General features: G+C 43.6%; 1 protein-coding gene across 1 annotated transcript in view; it reads left to right on the forward strand.

Annotated features, from left to right (window-relative positions):
- LOC144763327 (uncharacterized) overlaps positions 1-24,618 on the forward strand; it is a 1,153,250-nt gene that overhangs the window by 261,540 nt on the left and 867,092 nt on the right. Inside the window, exons 18-21 of the mRNA XM_078648815.1 lie at positions 14,799-14,918; positions 17,083-17,229; positions 21,318-21,524; positions 21,603-21,742. Coding sequence (XP_078504941.1) covers positions 14,799-14,918; positions 17,083-17,229; positions 21,318-21,524; positions 21,603-21,742 — 614 coding nt within the window. The remainder of the gene's footprint in view (positions 1-14,798; positions 14,919-17,082; positions 17,230-21,317; positions 21,525-21,602; positions 21,743-24,618) is intronic.

The following is a 24,618-nucleotide window of genomic DNA, read 5'->3' on the forward strand; positions in this document are numbered from 1 at the left end:
ATGTGCATTTTGGTCTTCCTTTGCATTGGTATCCGGTATGGAGACAAGAAGCCTTGTTTACTGCAAGGGTGTTCAGTACCCCAGGTATTGGTGCTGTGCGGTTCTGGTCAGTCGTGGAGTCCCCACACTTGGAGGGAGGAGGGATCTGACCTGTGGGAGCACTGCATCCTATTCCTGGGTGGCTGCAGAGTCTGTAGTCCCAGTGAGCTGCAGGTCGGTGTACCGGACTTTGCTTCTTTGGTGTTTGCTGCTGCAAAGGAGTAGCTCCTCTTCTCCAAGGGAGTTTCTTTGGCAATTGGGAAAGCACTGGCAGCCCTCCAGGTTTCTTGGAGTCTGCATAGTGGCAGAGCAAGTTGTTTGCTCCAAGATGGTCAGATGAAGCAGGCAGGCTGTCAGTGTTGATGCCAAGTCAGTCGTGCGCCTCTGTTTCGGGTCAGTAGTCTTCTTTGTCCACTCCTTCTTTGTGTCCGTTGAAATCTCTGGTCTTAATATCAGGGGTGCCACCTAAATACTGTATTCAGGGGCGATATAGGGAGTGTAAAGTGGTAGCCAATGGGCTACTTACCTTTAGGGCGATTACACCATCTATTTGACCACTTCCTGTGGGAAGGGGGCATAACCCTGATCCAGAGGACCTACTTCCACCAAAAACCTAGATGGTGAAATGTTCCTAGTCATGGTCACTTCAGGTAGCCCACCTTAGGTGTGGGACTAGCCTGAGGATGAACACGCCTCCTGACTGACTAATTTTCCAACCTGTCTTGTTGCCAAATGGGCCCAGGCCAGGGGGTGGCATTTCCCCTGTCTTGGGAAGCCTTGGGTCACATATCAAAGGCTGGGGGATGGGGTTAAACACTTCCCGCCAGCGCAGGCATTGTGTCTGACCTCTGAGAGCATTTCTTTCACCTCCTAGGTGGTCAGAAACTTGTCTGTGATGGCAGCCCTGACTGGCCCAGCCACTCAGCCAGCACACTAGAGTGCTAATAGGGTTCTGGGTGCATGTATTAATAAATCCATCACTGGAATCAGTGTGTGTTTATTAATATGAGCTGTTTTATAATGTACACCATAGGTTTCAGCGAAGCCATGATTAGTTTTGACCAATGCGCAGTACATACCTTGAGATGGGTTTCCTGTTCAGTTGTACTGTCAGCACTAAAACTAGCCCACATGGGGCATATCTGCTCATGCAGGTATATGTCTTCAGATGTAATATAATGCATCCTGTCTTAGGGCTGTAAGGGGTGACTTACAAATATTGCATGCAGTGTTATACATTTTAGGGTACTTTTCACACAGCCTGCAAAGAGTTTGTTGCTGGGTCACTTAGAGTGTTACACAGACAAATGATGGATGGAATGCTGAATGAATGATACATTCACCCCCAGTCAAGAGATCTGGGTTAAATCCATCATTATTTTGCTCACCATGCCACCCCAGTTTACACCCAGTCATATGCAAATCAGTCTTTACCCTGTTCCTCATGGGAACAGTCCAGCCCGAACTGCCAAGCCAGATCCTCTCTGGAACAGAAACAAGCATCCTGGGAACGGTTTTGGGGTATTTACCCCTCATCAGCTAGGCTAGCTTGAATCCAGTGGTACAGTGAGCAAGGGACCCACGTCTGGACATTTTGTTCCCACTTAGCATTTGGCTGGGTCCAAACTGGGGTGGCGTGCTGAGCAAAAGAACAATGGATTAAACCCAGTTCTTTGTGACTGGGGGTGAATGTTGGCATTGTTCAGCATCCTGTCCATCATTTGTTGCTTTTGCATTTGTTTCCCTAAGTGGTCCCAGGGTGCTTGTTTCCGTTTTAGTGAGGACCTGGCTTGGCAGTTCGGGCTGGACTGTTCCCATGAGGAACAGGGTCAAGACTGATTTGCATATGGCTGGGTCCAAACTGGGTTGGCGTGGTGAGCAAACGATCGATGGATTAAACCCAGATCTTTGTGACTGGGGGTAAATGTTTGCATTGTTCAGCATTCTGTCTATCATTTGTCCCTTTTGCACTGTGGCCCTTAGAGTGGTGGAATATATGGTGCAGCTCTTAGGGACCTTCTTTAATACCTATGCCCTAGCTACCAGGGGTACCACTTACTAGGGATTTACAGAGGTGCTAAAGACCTGGTCGATTGGGGATCAACTGATCAGTTTACTTGGTTTGGGAAAAGAGCACTGGCACTTGGGACCTGATGAGCAGGAACCCAGTGTACTTCAGTCAAAGTTGCATCAGATTCCAGGAACAAAGTGGGGGAACTACTGCAACAAAAGCCCAGTTTCCTACATTAGCCATGTTGAATTTTTTTTGACATTGTAAATGCCTATCTGCAGACAATCAGCAGCTTTTAAGATGGCTTATAGTTAGTTTTTGAAGACCCAGTAGTATCACACCCAACACTTGCTAATTACATGGCTAGTGCCAGTAGTGCAGAAATATGTGCTGGGTCAAGTGCAGCGGTGCCCTTGTTTTGCTGACATTTGTTAAAGAGGCCATTCAGTGAGGAGCGAAAGGTCATTCTCGTTGCCTAGTCCCACATCATCACACAACAATAAGCATGCTAGAATTGTGTTTTGTTTGATGGCCTTTGCTTGGGTTTTGACACATTGTGACATTATTGACTGGATGGCTCCTTTAAAGATCTTTTACAGATGACCTCAAAGTTGTTAGATGTTTTACCGTTGTATTCATGATTGTTGTTGATTGCTCATGGTCAGTGTAAGTGATTAGCAGTGGTGTTACAAGGGGTGGGGATGGTCCGCCCTGTACGGCACAAGTTTTGGGGGTGGCTCCACCCACGCGGCCGCGGACAGCAAAGGCAGGGACCGCCACTGAAGATTAGCAATGGTTGATACATGGGCTGAAGGCTTTGTGGGTTGTAATTTGGTTGGTAGTTGTTGGTAGTGATTTTAGAGTGTTAGTTGCAATTTAATTTTGCAGCATATGTTTAGTGGAAGGGTAGTTTGGTGTAATAGTTGTGTTTGAGTTTTCCTGGAGCAGCTCAGTATTAAATATGGTGGTGCTAAACTTGTTTTACATTTACAAGGAAAGGGATAGTGTAATATCCTTGCCCTAATAAGAAAGCGCTATAGCTTAGACTGGTTATGTTTTTGCCTAGCTTAACTGTATGATGGCATATGTACGGAATGTGGAGTGTAGTATAAGTCGAATGTTGAGTAGGTAATACAGGGTTGGTTAGGCTGAAAGAGATGGAGAGGGAGGCTGATCAACAATTCTATCTTCATTTATCTACGACATTTCTGAAAGTGTAAACTGGATTTGTACTGTGGTATATAAATAAATAATACCGGATCTATTTTTGAATGAATGAATGAATAACAGATAGCTCAATAAAATAAGAGTCAAGATTCGAGGTAGTAGGAGTTTCTGCAGGTTTATTACAGCATAAGGACAGGATCAGGACAACCTGCATAGAACAGAGGTGACAGGGCCCAGCAGGACAACTGGGGCCCAGCAGCTGCCGGGGCTTGATCTGGGATGAGCGCGCTAACTTTTAATAACAATACATCAACTTATATACAGAGCGCAAACACATAGCATTACATTGCAGTAGGCGTAGCAGTGGGTGGAGCAGAAGGCGTGACGCGTAGCAGTCGCGAAAGATAACAGTAAAAAGAGGTGTAACTGGGAGTATACTTAGACATGTGATGCAAACGTAACAGAATATGTCATGAATGGGGCGGAAACATAGGAGGGGGCTACCTAAGGAGCCGGGACCTCTAACCTAATGGTGCGCGAAAACTGGCAATGACGTGTTACTAGGAGAAGCTGGGGGCTACGAACTCTGTGCTAGGAGCAGAGACTAGAGTCTGGAGGGTCGGAGCGACATGTACCTAAACCCTATCTGGTATCTGGTGTTTAGGGAACATGTTGATATAAACTAGAAGTCATGAGGGGAAAAGCTAACTTGATTCTAAGACTGGACCATGCATTATTCTACATGTAGTGCGTGATGAGGAATATTAAATGACCATTAATACAGTATTTCTCTAACGTGGAGCCGAGTAGGCTAGACAATGACGGAAACTATTGATGCAGTTCAGTGGCTTAGGAATGCAAAGAAGGAGGACTGAACTGATAACTGGAACTATAACATACTTTTGGCAGACTCAGAGGCAGAGCCAAGCTGCACCGGGCTCTGCGAGGCAGGAAGTAAGTGAAGGGTCGAGGATACAGGTGGGGGCTGTATCGCTCCTCAGCGAGGCTTTCAGGAGACAGGAGCTGAATCTGATGTCCGGGCCCTTTTGAGGCCTAGAAACGGGGACTTTATAATGGAATAACGTGCACACTGAGAAACGTGGCAACATTACTTCACATAGGCCTGATATTCGTAGTATTCACGAGGACTGGAAAATGACATACTAGAGGGGGACACAACTGTAATTGCGTCATTAATCGGACATGGGGAATAACATATGCATATTGGTCATGCACACATAACATATGATGGATGAGGCGTAGGGACACAGAACATGGCAAAATTTACTTTTCCACATTCCCTCCTTGTCACTACGTTTCCATCAGGAAACATCAATTTTCATGATACCATCTATCATTTCATACAGTATCATTTGCTCGTCTCGAATTGTCTTGGAACGGGATTTAGAACGGGGCTTGGGACTAGGAATACAAGAGGTAGCACAAATGCCGCAAATCGCAGGGCCACATTGTATACAGAGGCAGCAGCTAAATATGATCGCTACTGCTATACTTAGAAAGGACAGGACTTTCCATCCCCATGCGGAAATTATATTCCAGAACCAACCAGACCATGTCCAGGTGCCTGGATCTTGGTGTAACAGATGGGCAATTTTATGGAGTCTGGTTATAGCTGAATAAACAGACGGCGCGTTATTTGGAATGAAAATGCAGCAACTAGATCCGATGACTCTACAGGCCCCGCCCCTATCGGCCAGTATGACGTCAAGGACGAGACGATTTTGCAAAACGACAAATCTCATAGCAGATTGTTCTTCGGTTAAGTTACCTAGAGCAGAGGCAGTCTCATTTACTACAGCTTCAAGGGTTCTTGTTAACCTACGGATCAGTTTACTATTCTGGACAGGTCCTACAAAGAAGAAGAAACCTTTATTGAAATCTGTATACTGTTCTAGAGCAGTTTCAGTATAATCGACAATTGGGGACTCCCTTCTATGTCTAATGTGTACTAGATGTGTGTTTCTGTGATAATCAGATGGGGCTAGAAAAACAGGTGGCAGTAGGAAGGCAATGTAACAGGTTCCCTCCCAATCGAGGGGCAGACGAACATATGCGGTCTGACCACAAATAAAATAAGAATGACGTGAAGCTTTGAAAACAGATTTCCCACTGTCACTATACTGGATAACAGTAGTACATTCACTATATCCTACGTGTACGGAACCATAATTACGGACACATAATTCACCTTTGACTGGTAGTACTGAAATAGCAGGTAAGTCTGGAGTAGTATCAGACTGAACATTCAGGACCATGAAATTCGACGAATAATTACCTAAATTATATACTTCATTTTCTAGATCTAAACCTGTTCTGTGGGGGAAACCTTGCTTGTCTGGAAAACATGTACTGTTAAGAAAAGGCATATCTGTTGAGGATGACGTTAACGTGGACCATGCTCCACACGAACCATTGTGTGAGAATGGATAAGGAAAGAGTGGCAGAACTCCCTTCGGGGTCTGGAAAGGGGGGAGTCGACCACACACCCAACAATTAGTGGCATTGCTGGTCTGGTGTGAGTAATGTAACATACGGATAAATGTGTTGTTGCGCATAGCGAGGCGGTATGAATATTCGTGAGGAGGCAGATCACTAAACGTGTGTTCTACTGTAGCATTAGCAGACATATTAGCATGAGGAACTGGAAAATACAGATAGAACGCATAGCTGGTGCAGGAAATCAAAATGCTGATGAATAATATGAAACTCAGAAAAACGATACATCTGATTGAACTTTGACTGACTCTCTCACTATGGGGGTCTATTTTATACATGTCAGAAACAATCTAACCGTTTCACCTAGGGGAGGACTTATACAATCAAACTGACTGACTTATTTTACTAGACCTGAGCTTTAACTTATACTCCTGTTGCGGAGTTTTCTCTAACAAGGGAGGGGTTGTAATAATGTCTTGTGCGGGACAGTCCTTTAAAACAATGTCTTGACAGTTTTTAAAATCCTGGGAATCCTGGGAAATGTTCTTGGAGACGGGTTTCAATCCATTGAAAAGTTTTACATGAGAAAGGTGGATCCATCCTTTTCTGCCTTCCAACTTGACGGCAGTACGGGTGGTGAGGAGGACCTGACGTGGCTCTTTCCAACGAGGCTCCAGCGGACTTGATCTGTCAAAATTTCGGATCATCACAAGGGAACCTGGAACGATTTCATGTGGTGCCACCTCGGTATTGTCTGGAAAGGCGGCAGCAACCTGTGAACGACATGAGTTGAGGGCAGACATCAAGGAAGCTAGGTAATCTGTCAACATATTACATGAAACATCGGTAATACTTCGGGGTCTAGGAGTACCCCACATGTTAGGGGGGCGGCCGAATACGACCTCATACGGGGACAGACCTGATCTGGAATGTGCGACCATGCGCATATAAAACAAAGCGACTGGCAGAGCTACTAGCCAGTCCACACCTTTTTCTTTACAGACTTTGGCAATACGGATTTTCAGGGTCTGATTATGTCTCTCGACTAGACCGGCTGCTTCAGGATGGCGTACACAATGGAACTTCCACTGGTACCCTAACAACAGGGAAACATGCTTCATTAACTCTGAGGAGAATGGCTGACCGTTATCAGAATATACGACTCTAGGGAGTCCATACCTAGGGAAAAATTCACGAACCAACTGCTTGGCAGTGGTCGCGGCTGTGTAATCTGGGACTGGATATGCTTCTGTCCACCTGGACAAAGCGCATACGACTACAAGGACATACTTGAAACCTCGACATCGCTCCATCTGAATATAATCCATCTGGAGGACCTCAAAAGGGTGGTCAGGGGGCTGGAAACCACCTTGTTCCACCGGGACACTTTTACCTGGGTTAAACTGACAACATATCATACAGGTGCGGACTTTCTGCTTGGCTGCAGCTCGTAAATGCTTGTTGAACCAAATGTTCTGGATACTGTCTAACATAGCTTTTTCTCCTAAATGTGCTGGACTATGTGCGGTATTGATAATGACTTGAACCATAGAATCGGGGAGAAACCATGTGGCTCTACCCTTCGTTAACCATCCTTGATCTGTCTGGACCCCTCCTTGTTCGGACCATTTCTTGATTTCTTCAGGAGTAGCATGTAACTGTATATCTATGACGTCTTGTGTAGGGTCCTTAACTGTCATGCATGTAATCGGATCTGGAGTGTGTGTTAGGTTAACTGGACTGTCTGGAGTCTGTGCTGTAAGCTTGGCTGTGCGGTCTGCTAGATCATTACCTTGGGAAATAATGTCAGTGACTTTCGTATGTGCTTTGCACTTCATGATAGCGATAGATGTCGGTAAATGTATGGCATCTAACAGGGCTTGAATAAGGAGACCATGCTGAATCTTGGTTCCATGAGAAGTCATGAAACCTCTCTCCTGCCAGAGCACTCCGAAGTCGTGTACAACTCCGAATGCGTAACGTGAATCTGTGTAAACATTAACTTTCAGGTTCTTGGCGTGTATACAGGCTTGTGTCAGAGCGACTAGCTCTGCTGCTTGAGCAGACAGGGTATCAATACGGTGTGTTTCAATAACTTCGGTGTCGGTAGTTACTGCATACGCGGCGACTAGTTCTCCTGTACTAGTTCTCATACATGAACCATCCACATAAAGTGTCAGGTCGGGATCTGGTAACGGAATATCTGTCAGGTCTTGTCTTGGCTTTGTCGTAATATTAACTACTTCCACACAGTCATGTGGGTCAGGATTTGAATTAACTGATGGTAACAGTGTAGCAGGATTCAGGACGTTGCAGCGTCTAATTTCTATGTGTGGCTGGAACAGTGTCAATTCATAACCTGTTAAACGTGCAATTGTCAAGTGCTGCGTTTGTGTTCGGTTTAAAAGAACTTCTACGGAGTGTGGAACTTGTACTGTCAGGGAGTGTCCTAAAACTATGGAATCACTTTGTCTGATAGCTAGTGCTGTGGCTGCAACTGACTTGAGGCACGCAGGCAACGCCTGGGCGACTGGATCTAATGTGCTCGAAAAATAAGCACAGGGCTTGTATTGTCCTGCTTGATCTTGTGTGAGAACAGATAATGCTGTACCTTCGCGTTCAGTAACGAAAAGTGTAAAAGGCTTACTGTAGTTCGGTGTAGCTAGAACTGGAGCTTGACATAGGGCTTTCTTTAACTCGTTGAAACTAAGTGTGTGTTCAGATGTCCAAGGGAGGACAGTCGATACGGCTGCCTCCTGTGTCGTTAACTGTATCAGTGGCTTGGCTAGAAATGCATACTGGGGAATCCATTGTCTACAATAAGAAGTAAGGCCGATAAAGGCACGTACCTCCTTCTGGGTTCTGGGCTGAGGAAGACTCGCTATTAACTGGATACGGTCGGGTGTCAACTGCCTACCCCTCTTGGACAGTAAGTGTCCTAAGTATACCACTTGCTGGACACAGAATTGAAGCTTCGAAGGTGACACCTTGTGCCCCATCTCGGCAAGGAAATACAAAACTGTAAGTGACGCTCGTTCGCAGTCACGTTCAGAACGGGCTGTGATCAGTAGATCATCGACATACTGGAGCAGGGCAGTGTCAGTTGGCATGTGAATGTTGTCTAGTTGTCTCTTAAGTGCTTGACTGTAAATACTAGGGCTTTCTGTGAAACCTTGAGGAGCGCGTGTAAACATATAGCTCCTTCCATTTAAACAAAATCCGAAAAGAAACTGGCTGTCTGGATGAATTGGAACACTAAAAAATGCATTCTTGAGGTCAATGACAGTGAAGAACATGGCTTCGGAATCAATGGCTGTTAATAGGGAAGAGATGTCTGGGACAACTGGGTACTGAGGAATAATACATTTATTAAGCTCTCGTAAATCAATCACTAATCGATATACTGGGGGTGCATTTGGATCAGTACGTTTCATAACTGGAATGATCGGAGAATTGCATATATTGGAGTCAGTTTCTACAACTACTCCTTGAGCCATGAGCTCGTCAATAATTTTGGATAAGGCTGCTACAGCCTCGGGTGGCAATCTGTACTGTCTGATTCGGGGTAACACTACACCTGGTTTGAGAGTCACACGATAGGGTGTGATTTGCATATAACCTACATCAGTTGGACCTTGCGCCCATAAGTGCTGTGGAACATTAGACAATCTTGAATCAAAATCTCGTAATACATAGTGACCCTTAAAGTCACGTAGGAACAGACGTATTCCCTCTGGGGAACAGCAAATAACTGCACCTAACTCTTTCAGTGTCTTAATGCCTAATAGGTTTTCTGGACATGACTTAGTAAGTAACAGATCAGTAGTGCGGGACAATGGACCTACTTCTAGAGTGACTGGCTTTGATATCTCATTAACTATTGGCTTTCCTGAAAATCCAAGGGAAACATTTCTTGAGCCTGAGAGCGGAGCCCCTGGAACTTCGGCGTGACTAATTGTGGTCCTACTTGCCCCTGTATCGATCAGAAACTTTCTGTCTTTCCCTAATACTTGACTGTGAACATAGGGACCTTCTTGATCTACAGGTATCTCGATGAGAGGCAAGCCTACCTCCCTCTCTAGGCTGTTTCATGAATATGACTGGTACTCTGGATACTCGGACTGTGCATACTGGTACATCTGTGATGTGACATGCTGTGTTGCAGCAATAGGCTGCGGAGCTGTAACTGTCTGTTGTGCATTCTGTGGCTGAGGAATCTGTGAAACTTGTTCTTGTCTAGGCGGACGTGGTCTTTCTTTAGTCTTACCAGTAGCTATGTTATGTTTCAGAACTGCACACTCGTTTATAAAATGACCTGGCTGTTTACAATAATTGCAGTTCCCTTTAACGGGAGCTGCAGGATGACTGGCTTGATTCGGACCCCTCTTCTGACTGTCTTGAGGAACAGATTGTGCAACTAGCACTTTCATTTTCGTGTCTTTCATACGTTTTCTTTCGTGTTCTTGCTCTTCCCTGATTCTATTCTGGTGATACTGGAGCATCTGGAGCATCTGGGACGGGGTATTAGCTTGCCAGGTGCTTTCGACTTTTAAAACTCGATTTTTAATTTGTGGACTTGAATTCTCGACTAATTTGGTAACAAAAAGATGAGGGTATGACTCACTACTTGTCTTGAGACCACTGTTGATACTGAAACATTTTTCAAATCTAGAATAAAAATCACTAATATCTTCATCTTGTTTCTGTTTACAGGCTGAGATTGCATCCCAGTCTTCCTTCCTCGTTGTCAATAATCTGGGTAAAACTTGAATCAATAATTCTGGTAATTCTTTACATTTATCTCCAAGACCGGTACCTGGTACTCGTGCCTTGTCTTCAGCTTCTAGAGCTGCCCAATCGATCTTTTTCTCTCCCACCTCCCATTCTTTTTCCTTTAACTTTTCATACACCCCTGCGGGTAACAGGACCTTTAACATTTTAATGATATCTGGGTAAGTGTATTCTCCCATACGGAGCATGTCTTTTAATTCTCGATGGCACCCCGCTGGATCTTTGTCATGACAGGGAATTAATTTTTTCATTTCAAGAAGTTCCATCTTTGATATTGGAGTGTATACAAACACTCGTTGCATTTCGCCACCCGCCCCTTGGACTGGGTGGACTTCTCGTAACGGATTCTGTCTGTCTATGTAGAATGATTTACTTTCTGGGGGTGAGACATGAACAAAATGCGGGTTCAAAAACGTTCTATATTTGTGGCGCTGTTCTAGAATGACACTAATTAAATCGGTACCTAGACCTCTCCATCTATACTGGAGTAACTCGTTCAGGATATCGTGTAACGGGCCTGGATCAGAATGTTGACCCTCATACAGAGTAATGAGGTGCTGGATCATATACATACCCACCAGTCGCTGCTCGGCTGGGGGCAATTTCAGAAACATTTGTGCCACTATTTCGTCTGGAAAAGTGGTAGAATCAGTAATCCACCGGACTGCTGATCGGGCTAGTTCTTGTTCATGCATGGTACTTAATTCACTATAACCGATTCGTGATTTCAGGATGTGATCGGTAACTTGAAATACTTGTTCTAGAGAACCTTGTTCTGGAGCTGGATGATGGAAAATAGACTTGTGTTCTAGGCGTAAATGGCGATCTGGACATCTAGATTTTCCTACATACGCTATTCTGGCGGGATTCTCGTCTTCCTCTTCAGGATCAGAGATACTTTCTTTCTCGCTTACTTGGGCTGCTTTACGCTGTTCGTGTATCTTTATTATCTCCTTATGGATTTTCTTGTACATACTCTCCATAGCACCGACGGTCTTGTGCTTACCCTCGGCTATATTATCACTCCACCTTGTCAGGATTCTCATTTCGGCGGGATCTTTAGACGGGTAATCTTGTTCTCTTATTAGACAATTGATCAGGAACTTTAATATCATGAGCTGGATCTCGGCTTTCCTTTGAGACATAATCTCGCCAATACTTTCTGGATCATCCCCTGTACGGATGAAACGATATATTCTGTCTAGATCTTCTTTCATATTCGGTAAGGTGACTAGATACTCGGTCACTCTCCTTACACGTAAGGAATATAAAACCATATTATATTCGCCTGGAACTGGATCATAGACACATTCGTTAAGGGTTTGTCTGATTTCTGTAACAGACTGATGTTTGGGCGTGCGCTGTAACGCTTGAGCATGTAATTCGAGTAATGTTAAACGCTTGTGTGGCGGCGGGGTTTGAGGAAGACCTCCTCCTGCGGCCCCTAGACTAGAATCGTCGACTGACATTCTTCGTCCTGGCAAGGTCGGTAATTGTAACGTGGGCTGGACTTGTATGGCGGGCTGACCCGGGGGTACCGTTAAGGGCACCCCGGTGTCTGGAGGAGCATGAATTACCTGATTTACAGGGACTGGCGGAGCGCGAACAGGATTTGCATATTCGGGGACTGTGTCGTCCAAATAGGACGAAATAAAAATATCAGCTGCGGTCGGTTTGTGACGTAGCTTGGTCGGAACTAATGGTGGCGGGAAATTACTGGATGCCTCTGGGGTTGCTTTTGGCAAGCCTTCGGCAAGCAGAGGATACATACCCTTAATAAGGGCATGCCTCTGTCTGTCTGACTGTTCGGCTTTGACTCGTTCACCTATCTCGATTAATTCTCTTTCTTGGACTCGTTCTTGGGATTCTCTACTTAACTCTGACTTTCTGACTTCCTTTTCCGTTCTTTTATGAGCTTCCTTACGCCATAACTCGATGGCATCTTTCTGTGACTGTCTGGCTTTCTTTTTCCATAATGCTTCTTCTACTCGCATGATACATTCGGCATCCCATGTACCCGATACGGGCCATCTATACTTTTCTTCTAACTGTTTGGTATACTCTACCCATAAATCTAGATATAATATGGCGCTTATGCCATGTTTCTGATACATAAAATGACCTGGACTGTCCCTGGGCGGGACAGGAACTGCTTCTTCTAATAAACCCTTTCTAGTTTTTAACTGACGTAACTTGGAAAATATGGGCATGACTGAACTGTAATCTAGACACAATACAATATACAATAAAAACACGAAATCACATCGCACTCATACCACAACATTAAAATACATGCAGAACATTATGAAATAACAGTTCGAACAGAATATTACCTGGAATACTGAGAACAGAAACAGAACAGAATTTCTCGAGAACGGAACAGACTAGAATTACTGGATGCACTGCTGTAACAGTACGACATTTACCGGTCTCATAAAGAGACACGTCAGAACCCGCATCCACCGAAGTGGACACTTCGTTTGTGGGACTGTGTACCACCAACCCACAGACCAGAGTCAATTAAAGTGACCCTGTCTAGATACTACCCCAGCAACGGTACTCACCGGGCAGCAAGAACGGAAGGCCTCGGACTGGACTGGACTGCTACGGCGACGGACGACGAACTTCGGACTTCAGTTACGGGTGGGCCTCCGGATACCTCGGACCTTGGACTCTTGGCTTGGGCTCTGGTCGGGACTCGCCGCGTTCCTCCACCGTCTCGTTCGGATGCTGGACCGCCTCCTCCGTCTCCTCCGTGGGCCTGAGGGATACTTGAAGCAGAAATATCTGCACGTGGCCGGTATGGTTCCGTCACGGCTGCAGAGGGTCAGGGGGTCGGCGTGGCTTCACCGACGCGTGGGGAAAGGGCAAGTCCCTATTCGGGCGCCATTATGTGGTATATAAATAAATAATACCGGATCTATTTTTGAATGAATGAATGAATAACAGATAGCTCAATAAAATAAGAGTCAAGATTCGAGGTAGTAGGAGTTTCTGCAGGTTTATTACAGCATAAGGACAGGATCAGGACAACCTGCATAGAACAGAGGTGACAGGGCCCAGCAGGACAACTGGGGCCCAGCAGCTGCCGGGGCTTGATCTGGGATGAGCGCGCTAACTTTTAATAACAATACATCAACTTATATACAGAGCGCAAACACATAGCATTACATTGCAGTAGGCGTAGCAGTGGGTGGAGCAGAAGGCGTGACGCGTAGCAGTCGCGAAAGATAACAGTAAAAAGAGGTGTAACTGGGAGTATACTTAGACATGTGATGCAAACGTAACAGAATATGTCATGAATGGGGCGGAAACATAGGAGGGGGCTACCTAAGGAGCCGGGACCTCTAACCTAATGGTGCGCGAAAACTGGCAATGACGTGTTACTAGGAGAAGCTGGGGGCTACGAACTCTGTGCTAGGAGCAGAGACTAGAGTCTGGAGGGTCGGAGCGACATGTACCTAAACCCTATCTGGTATCTGGTGTTTAGGGAACATGTTGATATAAACTAGAAGTCATGAGGGGAAAAGCTAACTTGATTCTAAGACTGGACCATGCATTATTCTACATGTAGTGCGTGATGAGGAATATTAAATGACCATTAATACAGTATTTCTCTAACGTGGAGCCGAGTAGGCTAGACAATGACGGAAACTATTGATGCAGTTCAGTGGCTTAGGAATGCAAAGAAGGAGGACTGAACTGATAACTGGAACTATAACATACTTTTGGCAGACTCAGAGGCAGAGCCAAGCTGCACCGGGCTCTGCGAGGCAGGAAGTAAGTGAAGGGTCGAGGATACAGGTGGGGGCTGTATCGCTCCTCAGCGAGGCTTTCAGGAGACAGGAGCTGAATCTGATGTCCGGGCCCTTTTGAGGCCTAGAAACGGGGACTTTATAATGGAATAACGTGCACACTGAGAAACGTGGCAACATTACTTCACATAGGCCTGATATTCGTAGTATTCACGAGGACTGGAAAATGACATACTAGAGGGGGACACAACTGTAATTGCGTCATTAATCGGACATGGGGAATAACATATGCATATTGGTCATGCACACATAACATATGATGGATGAGGCGTAGGGACACAGAACATGGCAAAATTTACTTTTCCACAGTACGCTGCCTACAAGAACTGAGGTGTGTACACTTCTTTAATTCTTCACACACTTTTATCCCTTCTGAAAAGTGAGACAGTCTCTGTGTTAGAGAACGCAGAGCTGAAGCCTTGCATTTGTAGTTTGTTCTCTAGGTTAAATGGCCTTCTTTTGAGTACACATTTCCACAGTGTCGATGAGCTGTCATTGTATTTTCCCTTTTTTTGTAGTGGATTTGCCCAAAGTTGAGACGTTTGAAGTAGAAGAGACAACATCGGACAGTGCCTTACTCAGCTGGAGCAGTGTGGAAGGTGCCACTGCCTACTTACTAACATGGCGACTGGTGTCCGGTAAGAAGCTCCCACTTCAATTCAAGGAAAAAGAACCTTTGGTCCTTTATTTCCAACTCAGTGCCAGTTTTTATCATTTTTTGTGCAAATGTTAATATTTATTATACCCTAAAAATTCCATCATATTTGTCAGTAGGTCAATTGTAGTATGTTTGTACAAATGACATCAATTTATTGGTGGAATGTGTGCATACTTTGCCACTGGATTCAAGATAGCCGGCTGATGAGGGCTGTGAGCCCGAAACCGGTCCCAGGATGCTTGTTTCTGGTCCAGGGAAGACATGGCTTGGCAGTTCGGGCTGGACTGTTCCCATGAGGCACAGGGTCAGACTGATTTGCATACGGCCATGTCTGAACTGGGGTGGCGGAGTGAGCTAAAGCATGATGATGGATTAAACCCAGATCAGTTGACTGGGGGTGAGTGCTTGCAATGTTTAACACTCCGTCCATCATCCCCTTTGGTTTTGCTTTGTTCGCCCTAAGTTGGCAGGGTATGCTCAGACGTGGGTCCCTTGCTCACTTTGCCACTGGATTCAGGATAGCCTGGCTGATGAGGGCTGTGAGCCCTAAACCGGTCCCAGGATGCTTGTTTCCGGCCCTGGGAAGACATGGCTTGGCAGTTCGGGCTGGACTGTTCCCATGAGGCACAGGATCAGGCTGATTGGCATACGGCCATGTCTGAACTGGGATGGCAAAGTGAGCTAAAGAATGATGATAGATTAAACCCAGATCAGTTGACTGGGGGTGAGTGCTTGCAATGTTCAACACTCTGTCCATCATCCCCTTTGGTTTTACTTTCTTATTGGCGGTGGCAAAGTGGCAGTACAGGTTTGTATTTTTAATCAAATACATGGCATATGCATCCTCTGCGCAGCCCGCATAGTTTATACCTCTTTATGTGGTGTTGCTCCAGAACCCGTGGACCTTTGTAAGACCATAATTTCCATTGTATGTAGTGCAAACTGGCAAGGCCCACGCTCTTGCAGTGCAGTAGTTGGTAGAGAGGTCTGATGTGCTTGGTAAAGCTGTATAACTATTGTTCTCCCTAGAGGTGACTAGAAGTGATCTACTTGCATGTACATAAGATGTAGGGCTACGTGTTTTGTGCCTAGGGTGATGGCTGGGGATCATCAGTGGTGTTCTGTCTTCTGCAAAATGTGCTGGTTTCAGTAGTAAATCCAATACCTGCACATTTGTAATGAATTTTCGAAATTGGTGCAGACAGCCCTAATCCTTAACAGTTAGCCCGTTTACCACGGCGGACATACCGCCGCGGTGCGGTAGTTCACAGAGTGAGATGGGCTGCGTCGACCAACGGTTTTGCACAGCACCCGGAAGGTATTGCTCGCGTACGGAACGGGTTAAAGGAGTTGTGCTTTCTCTCATGCCACGTAAACCACTCCTGAACAAGCACCCAACTAACCACGCACATCTAAACACCAACACAAAAGAACAGGCAATATCAAGCGATGGGGAAGTACTGCAGACATCGAGCAATTAATCACTAATTACTCTTGTAATTTGACATTTCTAATGAGATTCTCAGGTTGCAATCCGCTGTTAATTCTGCCCTCCATAGTTAACAGTAGGCCGGGTATCAGCAACTCTGAGAAGAAGAGGTAATAGGTGGATTACCAGGGTCCTTGTCATGAGGCTTTATCTATATTCTTCCCCAAAAAAGATGAAAACAGATTAAACAAGATTGAGGGCATAGAAGCGAAACTCATTTGTCCTAGACAGACATATTGCTCAAACTGCAGTATTCCTGCAGGTGCTATGGCAAGGCCTTAAGGGTGTCACCCCCTCGTCCCAGGCACTGTGCTTACTCAGTTAAATTAAAAACCTTTCTGAACTCGGAGAGAGATTTCAAAAGATTAGATTCATGTCATTGGCAATAGCCGAAGCCAGTATGTCACTATGGCTCTCAACTCAACCCGCTGTGCCACAGAGACGTGGAGACTTACTGAGGCCCCCCAAGCACAGAAAATGTAAATGATAAACTTGTCATTTCAATGTAAAGAAACAGTGCTGATAAATAAATAATAAATGTCTCAATCTGTCGAAATGTCAAATAATAATTAATGTCAAACTGATTAATGAAGCCGAGATGACAAGTGTCCGAAATCTCAATGTTTCACCCGATTATTTTTCTCCATTTTTCCAGGTTCTGATTTTCTGACAGAGCAGCTGGCAGACACCTATAAGTCATACCGGGTCAGCAACCTGGAGTTTGGAAGGACCTACGCGTTCTCGATCAGGCCTCTCTTCAGAGAGATGGAAGGGTCAACTACAGCACTCACAGTACAAATAGGTGTGGCATGAGCTACTTTTTGAACTCTCATTCTAGGGGACTATTTGCAAATTTAGCTTACATTTTACGTGGGCTGTCCCCTCCCTCAGAGGTCTAGCACCCATCACGTGAGAGTGGTGGTCTCACCAGCATCCAAGGTTTTTGGGAATCTGACATGAAGTGTTTGCAAAGACACAGGACGTGATATTCTTATTTAACTTTTACATAGTTACACTTAGCATAATTAGACATGTGCATAGCTTATATGGTTATGTAGCGAGATACATAGCTAGTTCTACAGCTACATGTGTTTACATGTTAAATAAACAGATTGTTATGAAGTTTAAATTGCTGCATACTTTATAGTTGCATAATTAATATACTTCCATGCTCAAATACAAAAGTTACATATTACCCATATTCAGCTTATGTTGGTGTATGTTTTAAATGGTATTACTTTATTATATAGTAAGTGGTTATTCTTATTACATAGATAATGTATTTAGTATTGTGGTAAAGTTACAGATTAGATATAATTACAAGATTGCCTAATTGGCATGTTTAAAAAGAATGTTTCGAAACATAGTTAATTGTGTATAACTGCCAAGTTGGTGTAGTCTCATGGGTAACTGACAGGAATTTGTTACCAGGACTAGTTACATGGCTAGTACAGTTGTTGTAGCTGCTTAGTTAATATTGCAACTAATGTTGCTGTTGAGGATCTGTCCTAGCCTATGGCCCGGAGGTTGGATTTTTGTTGTTGGAACGGTCAGGTGGGTAACCCACACTAAACCCCCTGAGCGCGAATGCAACTGTGCCGGAACCTCCTGCTCACATATCCCACATCCGAGTCCAGACTCGCGACTCCTCTCCTCATATTGTAGATCCATTCATGAAAGGGAGCCTGGAGAGTTATGAGGGGATACCCTCATGGTGCTAAGCTGCACCAACCTCTTAGCACTGCCACCATTGACTGCTGACCGTAGAGCGCATGCAAACTTTCACAACTCCGTCTGGTTATATAGTTGCAAGAAAATGAAAGGCTACTGACTTGAGCATTCTTCAGATCTCAGTGTTCCTTATAACTTTCATGTGTTGATGCCCATTAAAGCAAAACGAAATGCATGGTTCTGGGGACACTTTGTTCCAAAGAAATACAAATATTTCCCAGTGTCAAATAAGGTGATCAGAGCAGTTGGTGAACTTGCTGTTTTAGCATTTGTTTTAGTAGAGCTCTTTTAACCACCAACATAAAGCGTATCTAACAACAGACTTCGTCATACTTGGTTCTCAAAATATTTGCTGAATTTTTAAGGATCTCATCTACAGGGAGCTTCTTCCATACTATTACCGAGTGTGACTCGAAGACAACTTTTCCCTTTCAATTGACCTTCTTGACAAGTAGGTATCACTTGTATTCGACCAGTTAGGTTGAGAATAAGTATGTCTCCTGAGAAAGTAGTTTTAATCTTGTAAAACTCCATAGGCCCTGTCATTTGCATTTTCCATGAACTCCACCACCTAGCTCCTCTTCATCCCTTTTGTTGTAGGCACATATGAATGGGACATTTACATAATGTGAACCTTCCTACGATGAAACAGCAGTTACATTTGATGGAGTATTATATTTGTGTGTTCCTCCTGAGCTAAACTTGAGACCATGGTTCCACTTTGCCTTTTGTTCAGAAAGTCTATTTTCAGGCTGACATAAACTCCTACATGGCAGACAGTATGAAGCTCAAATGCACTTTTCATATACATTTATTAAGAATCCCAGTATAAGTAAACTCTAGATTTCCGACCAGTGGTACCAGCCATGTATTTAACAATTGCAAAATAGGGGGATAAGCAGGGTATAATTTTCAACTAGTGGATTTTTTTTCCTAATTATTTATCTTTTACTTTAAATCCGTCAGTCAAAATATTCTCAAAAATATTTTTGTCATGTACGTTCAATCGTTCTCAGTCAACATTTCATATTGCAGATGTTATTCACTATCACCCTGTATCCCTTTATCATTGCAATTTTTATTGTGTTTCAAGCTGACCGCATCAAGTTCTGATGCAGCCACCATTGTGGATATCACATATACCACTTGCAGTGTGTTCTTTTTAAACATTGCTCACTTCTTTTAATCATTAGCCAAAACAAGTCTGACCTTTTCTCAATGATTTAGATTAATCCTGGATTACTGGATACCATGGAGTGGATTTAGAGTCAGGCAGAGAGAGAACTCTGTTGTTTTGACGGAGTACCCTCTCTGCTAAACTCTTCTTCCACCCACCTGATTTAGGGGTGGGCAGACCACCATGTTAACGCTGATGACAGCTTGAGGGAGCAGGGGCCATCAGTGGTATGCCATCTGATCCTCCGCCCTATTTAGAGTGGGCAGTCGGAAGGCTTTTTTCACTGTCCTTTACCACCAGGTATATCCTGGCAATGATAGACCATAAAAATAGAAAAAAGACCCCCACACCTTTCAAGAAAGCTCCCATGGTTGTGGGGGACATCAGTTTTTTATTTTCTAAAAGCAATCTTCTGCCTTAGGAATTTATTTCAGATAAATCTAAAAGTTTGAAAAGTTTGACTGCCGACCGTCATGTTTGATGGAGCCAACAGAGGCATGACGGCCGTTCCTGCCAATGTATAGAGATGACCACAGGGCTGGTGGGCATCTCTAATTATGACAGTATTGTGGCCCTAAAGTCCTCCGCCACCCTGTCTGCCTTTACTTTGCCCACTAAGCCTACATCAGGCCCTATTTCTTTAATTGTGTCTTTATAGCATTTCAATTGCACATCTAAACTAACAGCCATGCTCACAAATGTTAGTAAGTTTCTCATTCTGAGGACATTAGTCAAGCATTCCTATCACCCTCATCCTTGAGACATCACATATTCTAACAGCTTTTTATTACAAAGGTAGTTAGTGGAGTGGGAGGAGTTAACTTGCAAGAACATTACTAAAAGGAAAATGTGTTTTTTGCTGAAGGGTGGAAACTTTGTTGCATCATTGGGATTTAGTTGCTTCACTCGTGTAAGGATTTTCATTATGTTCTTTTGTAAAGATGATGTATAAAGTCAGCACATGTAAGTCAGCATGTTTAAAAAAAGGACACGCTTCACAAAAACAGCCGCCCTTCAAATGGGCAAATTTCCATCTCCAATATGGGGTTGATAATGTTCATTTACATAGCAGCTCAGAAAGTGTTGGTTGATGACTGTTCCACTCCTTCAGAAAAAAACTGTTCAATTTCTTGCTAATACTGTTCAACTCTTTAAAAATACATTAAGCAGTCCAGTCTCGTCATCATGAAGATGCAAGGAAAATGGAGGCAAATAATCGCATCTTCCTTTGTGTGCCCTCTAAAGTTTTCCCAACCATCCTCATAACCTGTTTCACTCACCTGAGACTTCACTAGGCTAGTCCCAAACAAATTAATATTTCTGACTTGTGAAATCATTTGTTGAGTCTTTAGTTACCATTTGATCATTTTGAATCAGTCTATAAAATTCTGCTAGTAAAATGTATCCTATGATTTCTTCATTGTATGAGATGCTTTCTTACATAGTGCTAATGTACATTGGTGCTACTCCCATTTGTATGAGGAGGAAACATTACATATTATTATCTATGTAGCTTTTTGGTGACCAAAACTTTCTTTTGTGTTATTGTTTTCCCCTATGTATCTACTAAAGTGTAAATGTGTTGTTTCCTTTTTTTGTTAGAATTACACTAGAGTGTACTGGTCAGGACATGTAACCCATTTTCTACTTATGCAGGACTACTAGATTACAAACATTTGTGTTTTTATTACCGCTGGTGAGGGTTATACCGGTTTTTAAAGGCCCTAAACTCAAGTTATAGGCCCTAGTCGCAGGCGAGGGTCTATAACGAGGGAGATGGCATTTAACAACTGGTATACTGAGGACATTAGGGCTATAAGGCTATTAGAATATTACACCCATTAAGATCAGAATGTTCTCAATTAAAAAGGGAGAAACATGAAGACAAACGTTGGAATGTTGGAGCTCTGGGTTTATACCAGCCATTATAAGCCCGGAGAATGATATTTTCTACTTTTTGTGTTGTGTTGCAATTCCTGCAGTAGGGTCAAGTGGGAAGCTGAGCACTCCAGCAACCCCTGTCACAGCTCACAAACAAACTACGCGACAGGTGAAAACAAACTCTCCTGCAAGGATCACTCCACGCCAGGTGCCTCAATCCACCAGAGTGGCTCCATCCACTGCAAGCCGTACCACCACCCTTTCGACTACTGGGCCAACTGTACTATCAACAACCATTTTAGGGCCAAGTGAGTTGACTTGTAGAAGAAACACTGTCAAATACCGGTTGTGTTTCTTCAGATCTTCTAATTGATCTTTCTTTCTAGTTTGCGGGAAGGTAAAAGCTGACATTGTGTTTCTCGTGGATGAGTCCTCAAGTATTGGACAGGGCAACTTCTACAAAATAAAAGATTTCCTCTACCGAATTGTCTCATACTTCCCAAAAATTGGGCCAGAAGGGACTCAGGTAAGACATTCTGTTCAGCACCCTTTGCCCTAATTTCTTTGATGTTTTGGGACATTGATGAAACAATGTCAATGTATATTGAAAACATTGTGCTTTTACTTATCAGTTCCCTGAGATCTTTCTTTTGGTTAGTAATCGCAGTGAGAACCGTACATTTCCCCCCACCTAGAGAGGTTGGCTGTGCTGAGCTCCTACAATTGTAGGAACATGTGTGGCTATCTTTCTAACTGTATCTACTAGGCCCTAGACTAAGAAAGTGAATTATCAACAATAGGGCTGTGTAAGATCTCTGATGTAATCTTTGGAGCCTGCCATGCATCAAGATCTACTCATTGCAGTTGGGTTATCCTGAATATCACCCTGGGGTGCTAGAGTGAAACTGCAACATCATAGGAGGCCATGCGAATGTATTATGCCTGTTTGCAATCACGTTTAGGAGAGTCATTATGACATTTTGAAAAATGTTATGACAATGATATTGTGTAAAGTGGAGAAAGATAAGAGCATAGAAATAGATAACTGTTTTTACTGTGGACAAGTCTCTGTTTTCCTTTCTTTACCACCATTTCACCGCCATGGAGGATGAGTATCTTCTATAATTTTATGATTATGGCCCTTTAAGGTATATTTTCATGTAGTCATTAACATATGTCAATTTATTGAAGAATGATTGATATTAATAAGGCTAAAGAATTGGTACAAAAGTTATATGTCTATATGCCACATGTCAAAGTTAGGGGATGGGAGTCCTAGTAGTATGAGGTATTATGCCTGAAAATGCACAATGCATACTCACTACCATTATTTATACCACTCGGTGCGGGCAGAAGTGGGGGTGTATCTACATGACTGTGGCAACACTAGGAACATAACTTTGAGAATTCTTAAATTGCTGTTTGTGGTACAAGTTTAAATGTTGAAAAGAAGCCTTTGCTTTGCGATTGTTTGGAATCAGAACTGTTGTTTCCTTTAAAATTTGCTTTACTGAACACAGATGAAGCAGCAGTGGAAACTGAGTATGATATATGCATAGGAACATTGAATTAATATTGCACTAAAGAAACAAATGCAGTTTCAGAGTTCTATATTTTTTAATCTTACATTAGCAGAAGCAAGGAGAATGAGCATTGATGTTTAAAACCTCTGGAAAAACATAGCTAACTTATAATTTGTAATCATACATTGATTAATATGTTCACTATCAGTCTATGATGCAAGGCAGCAACTCTAACCTCTAAGGGTGGGTAAAAAGAGGTAAATCCTGATTTGAATTCAAAGCAATACCCGAAGGAAAACAACATTATGTGGAGTCAGAGAACCTTATCAGTTGAAAAGAAAAATGGAGGCAACAACCTAGTGTTGCTAACACAAATAGGAAAGGGGCAGGAAGAGTATTAGTAGGTTAATAGTAACATCTCAGGCAAGTTAGCATAGATGGGATGTATGTTATTCATATGTTGGTGAATTGTGATTCATCATTTTGCTAAAAAAATCTAATAAGTGAAATAAACACTTTTTAATGAATGAAAGTTAATGGATTCTGAAACAAAACCATGTATGCATGGTGACCGTGCCAGTGAAATAAAAGGAAATATTGAGACAATATTAAAGCGTAAAGGTTCAGAAACATCCAAAAGTTTAGATGAGCACTGACTGCATTTCACTGTTGGAATGGCCTCACCGGAATTACTTGGCAGTTCTTTTTTACTCTATAAGGCAACAGAAAATCATTTAATTAGATAAGAGGAATACGAAATGTTAGGGTTAATTTGCTTAGAAGGATTCTTATGTGCCATAGAAATTTTAATAATATTGCTTCTGACGTAATGCATAACATAACATAACAGACATATTTACAGAGCACACTTTCCTTACTGAGGCGTTCTCTTGTCCCACCATATTGGTTTAAGGGTTTATCAGCCCCTTATCACAGTCATATGTTATGGCTGCTCGATGCTTCTATACTATCCCTTGGGAAGTGGGTTGCTTTACCTTTCATCTCACAAATATGTCCTACACTTGTTCAGGTGAAGGGTCCTAGCCTCCCTGGAGAAAAGACCTCTGCTCAGTCGAGAAGCTTCTCCTTGATCCTCCATCCTCAAACTACCCGAACCCCAAGTTTCCCTTCTTGCCTGGAGAAGACATAATTGATACACAAAAACACACTTCTTCTTGTCAGCTGTCTGGAGTGGTCTGTTTACAGATGTAATCCTCTTCTCAAGTCTCTCCCTGCCTGCTTCTCCTTATAACCCCATAGGAGCCCTGGTTTGAGAACCCTTCCTTCTTTTGGGGTTGTGGTTTTGGATTGGCTGAGAAAGGCAAGGAGTGCATTTTGCCCTGTACCTTACAAATATGGACCTTGTCCAGATTTCCCTCTGAGGTTTTGCAGTGTGAGTATGATGACATGGTATCCTGACAAGGATTGGGTGTTTGGATGCTTCTGTCCTGGGTTCTTTTGTGAGCTGATGATGTCTGGACCGGATGAGTATGTTCCTTTCATGAAAACTTCTGTTTACCACCTCTTCTCACCGCGACCCCAGCCGCATGAGCTGATAGCACTGGGAATGCCCATCGACTGTTTGGCTGCCCTAGAACATTTTGCTGTGGGGTGTGGCTATTAGTGAGTGATTTGCCTGCGTATCTGGTCCAGAGAACATTAGGTGTTTCTGAGGACCGCGGATCCTTAGAACCCCTCATAAGTTCTGTTGACAGGTAGTGTGTATTTATTGCTACCCAACTCAGTGATGCCCATTTTATCAACCAGGAACATATGAAAGGAGGAGTGAACTCACCAAGCTTCAGACATGTGACTCTGGGATCACAACCAGATCACTGGAGCGGATGCAGTAGCCTACTGAGCCACTATTGTGCATTGG

This window comes from Lissotriton helveticus, chromosome 1_1 (assembly GCF_964261635.1).
Source record: "Lissotriton helveticus chromosome 1_1, aLisHel1.1, whole genome shotgun sequence".
NCBI lineage: Eukaryota > Metazoa > Chordata > Amphibia > Caudata > Salamandridae > Lissotriton > Lissotriton helveticus.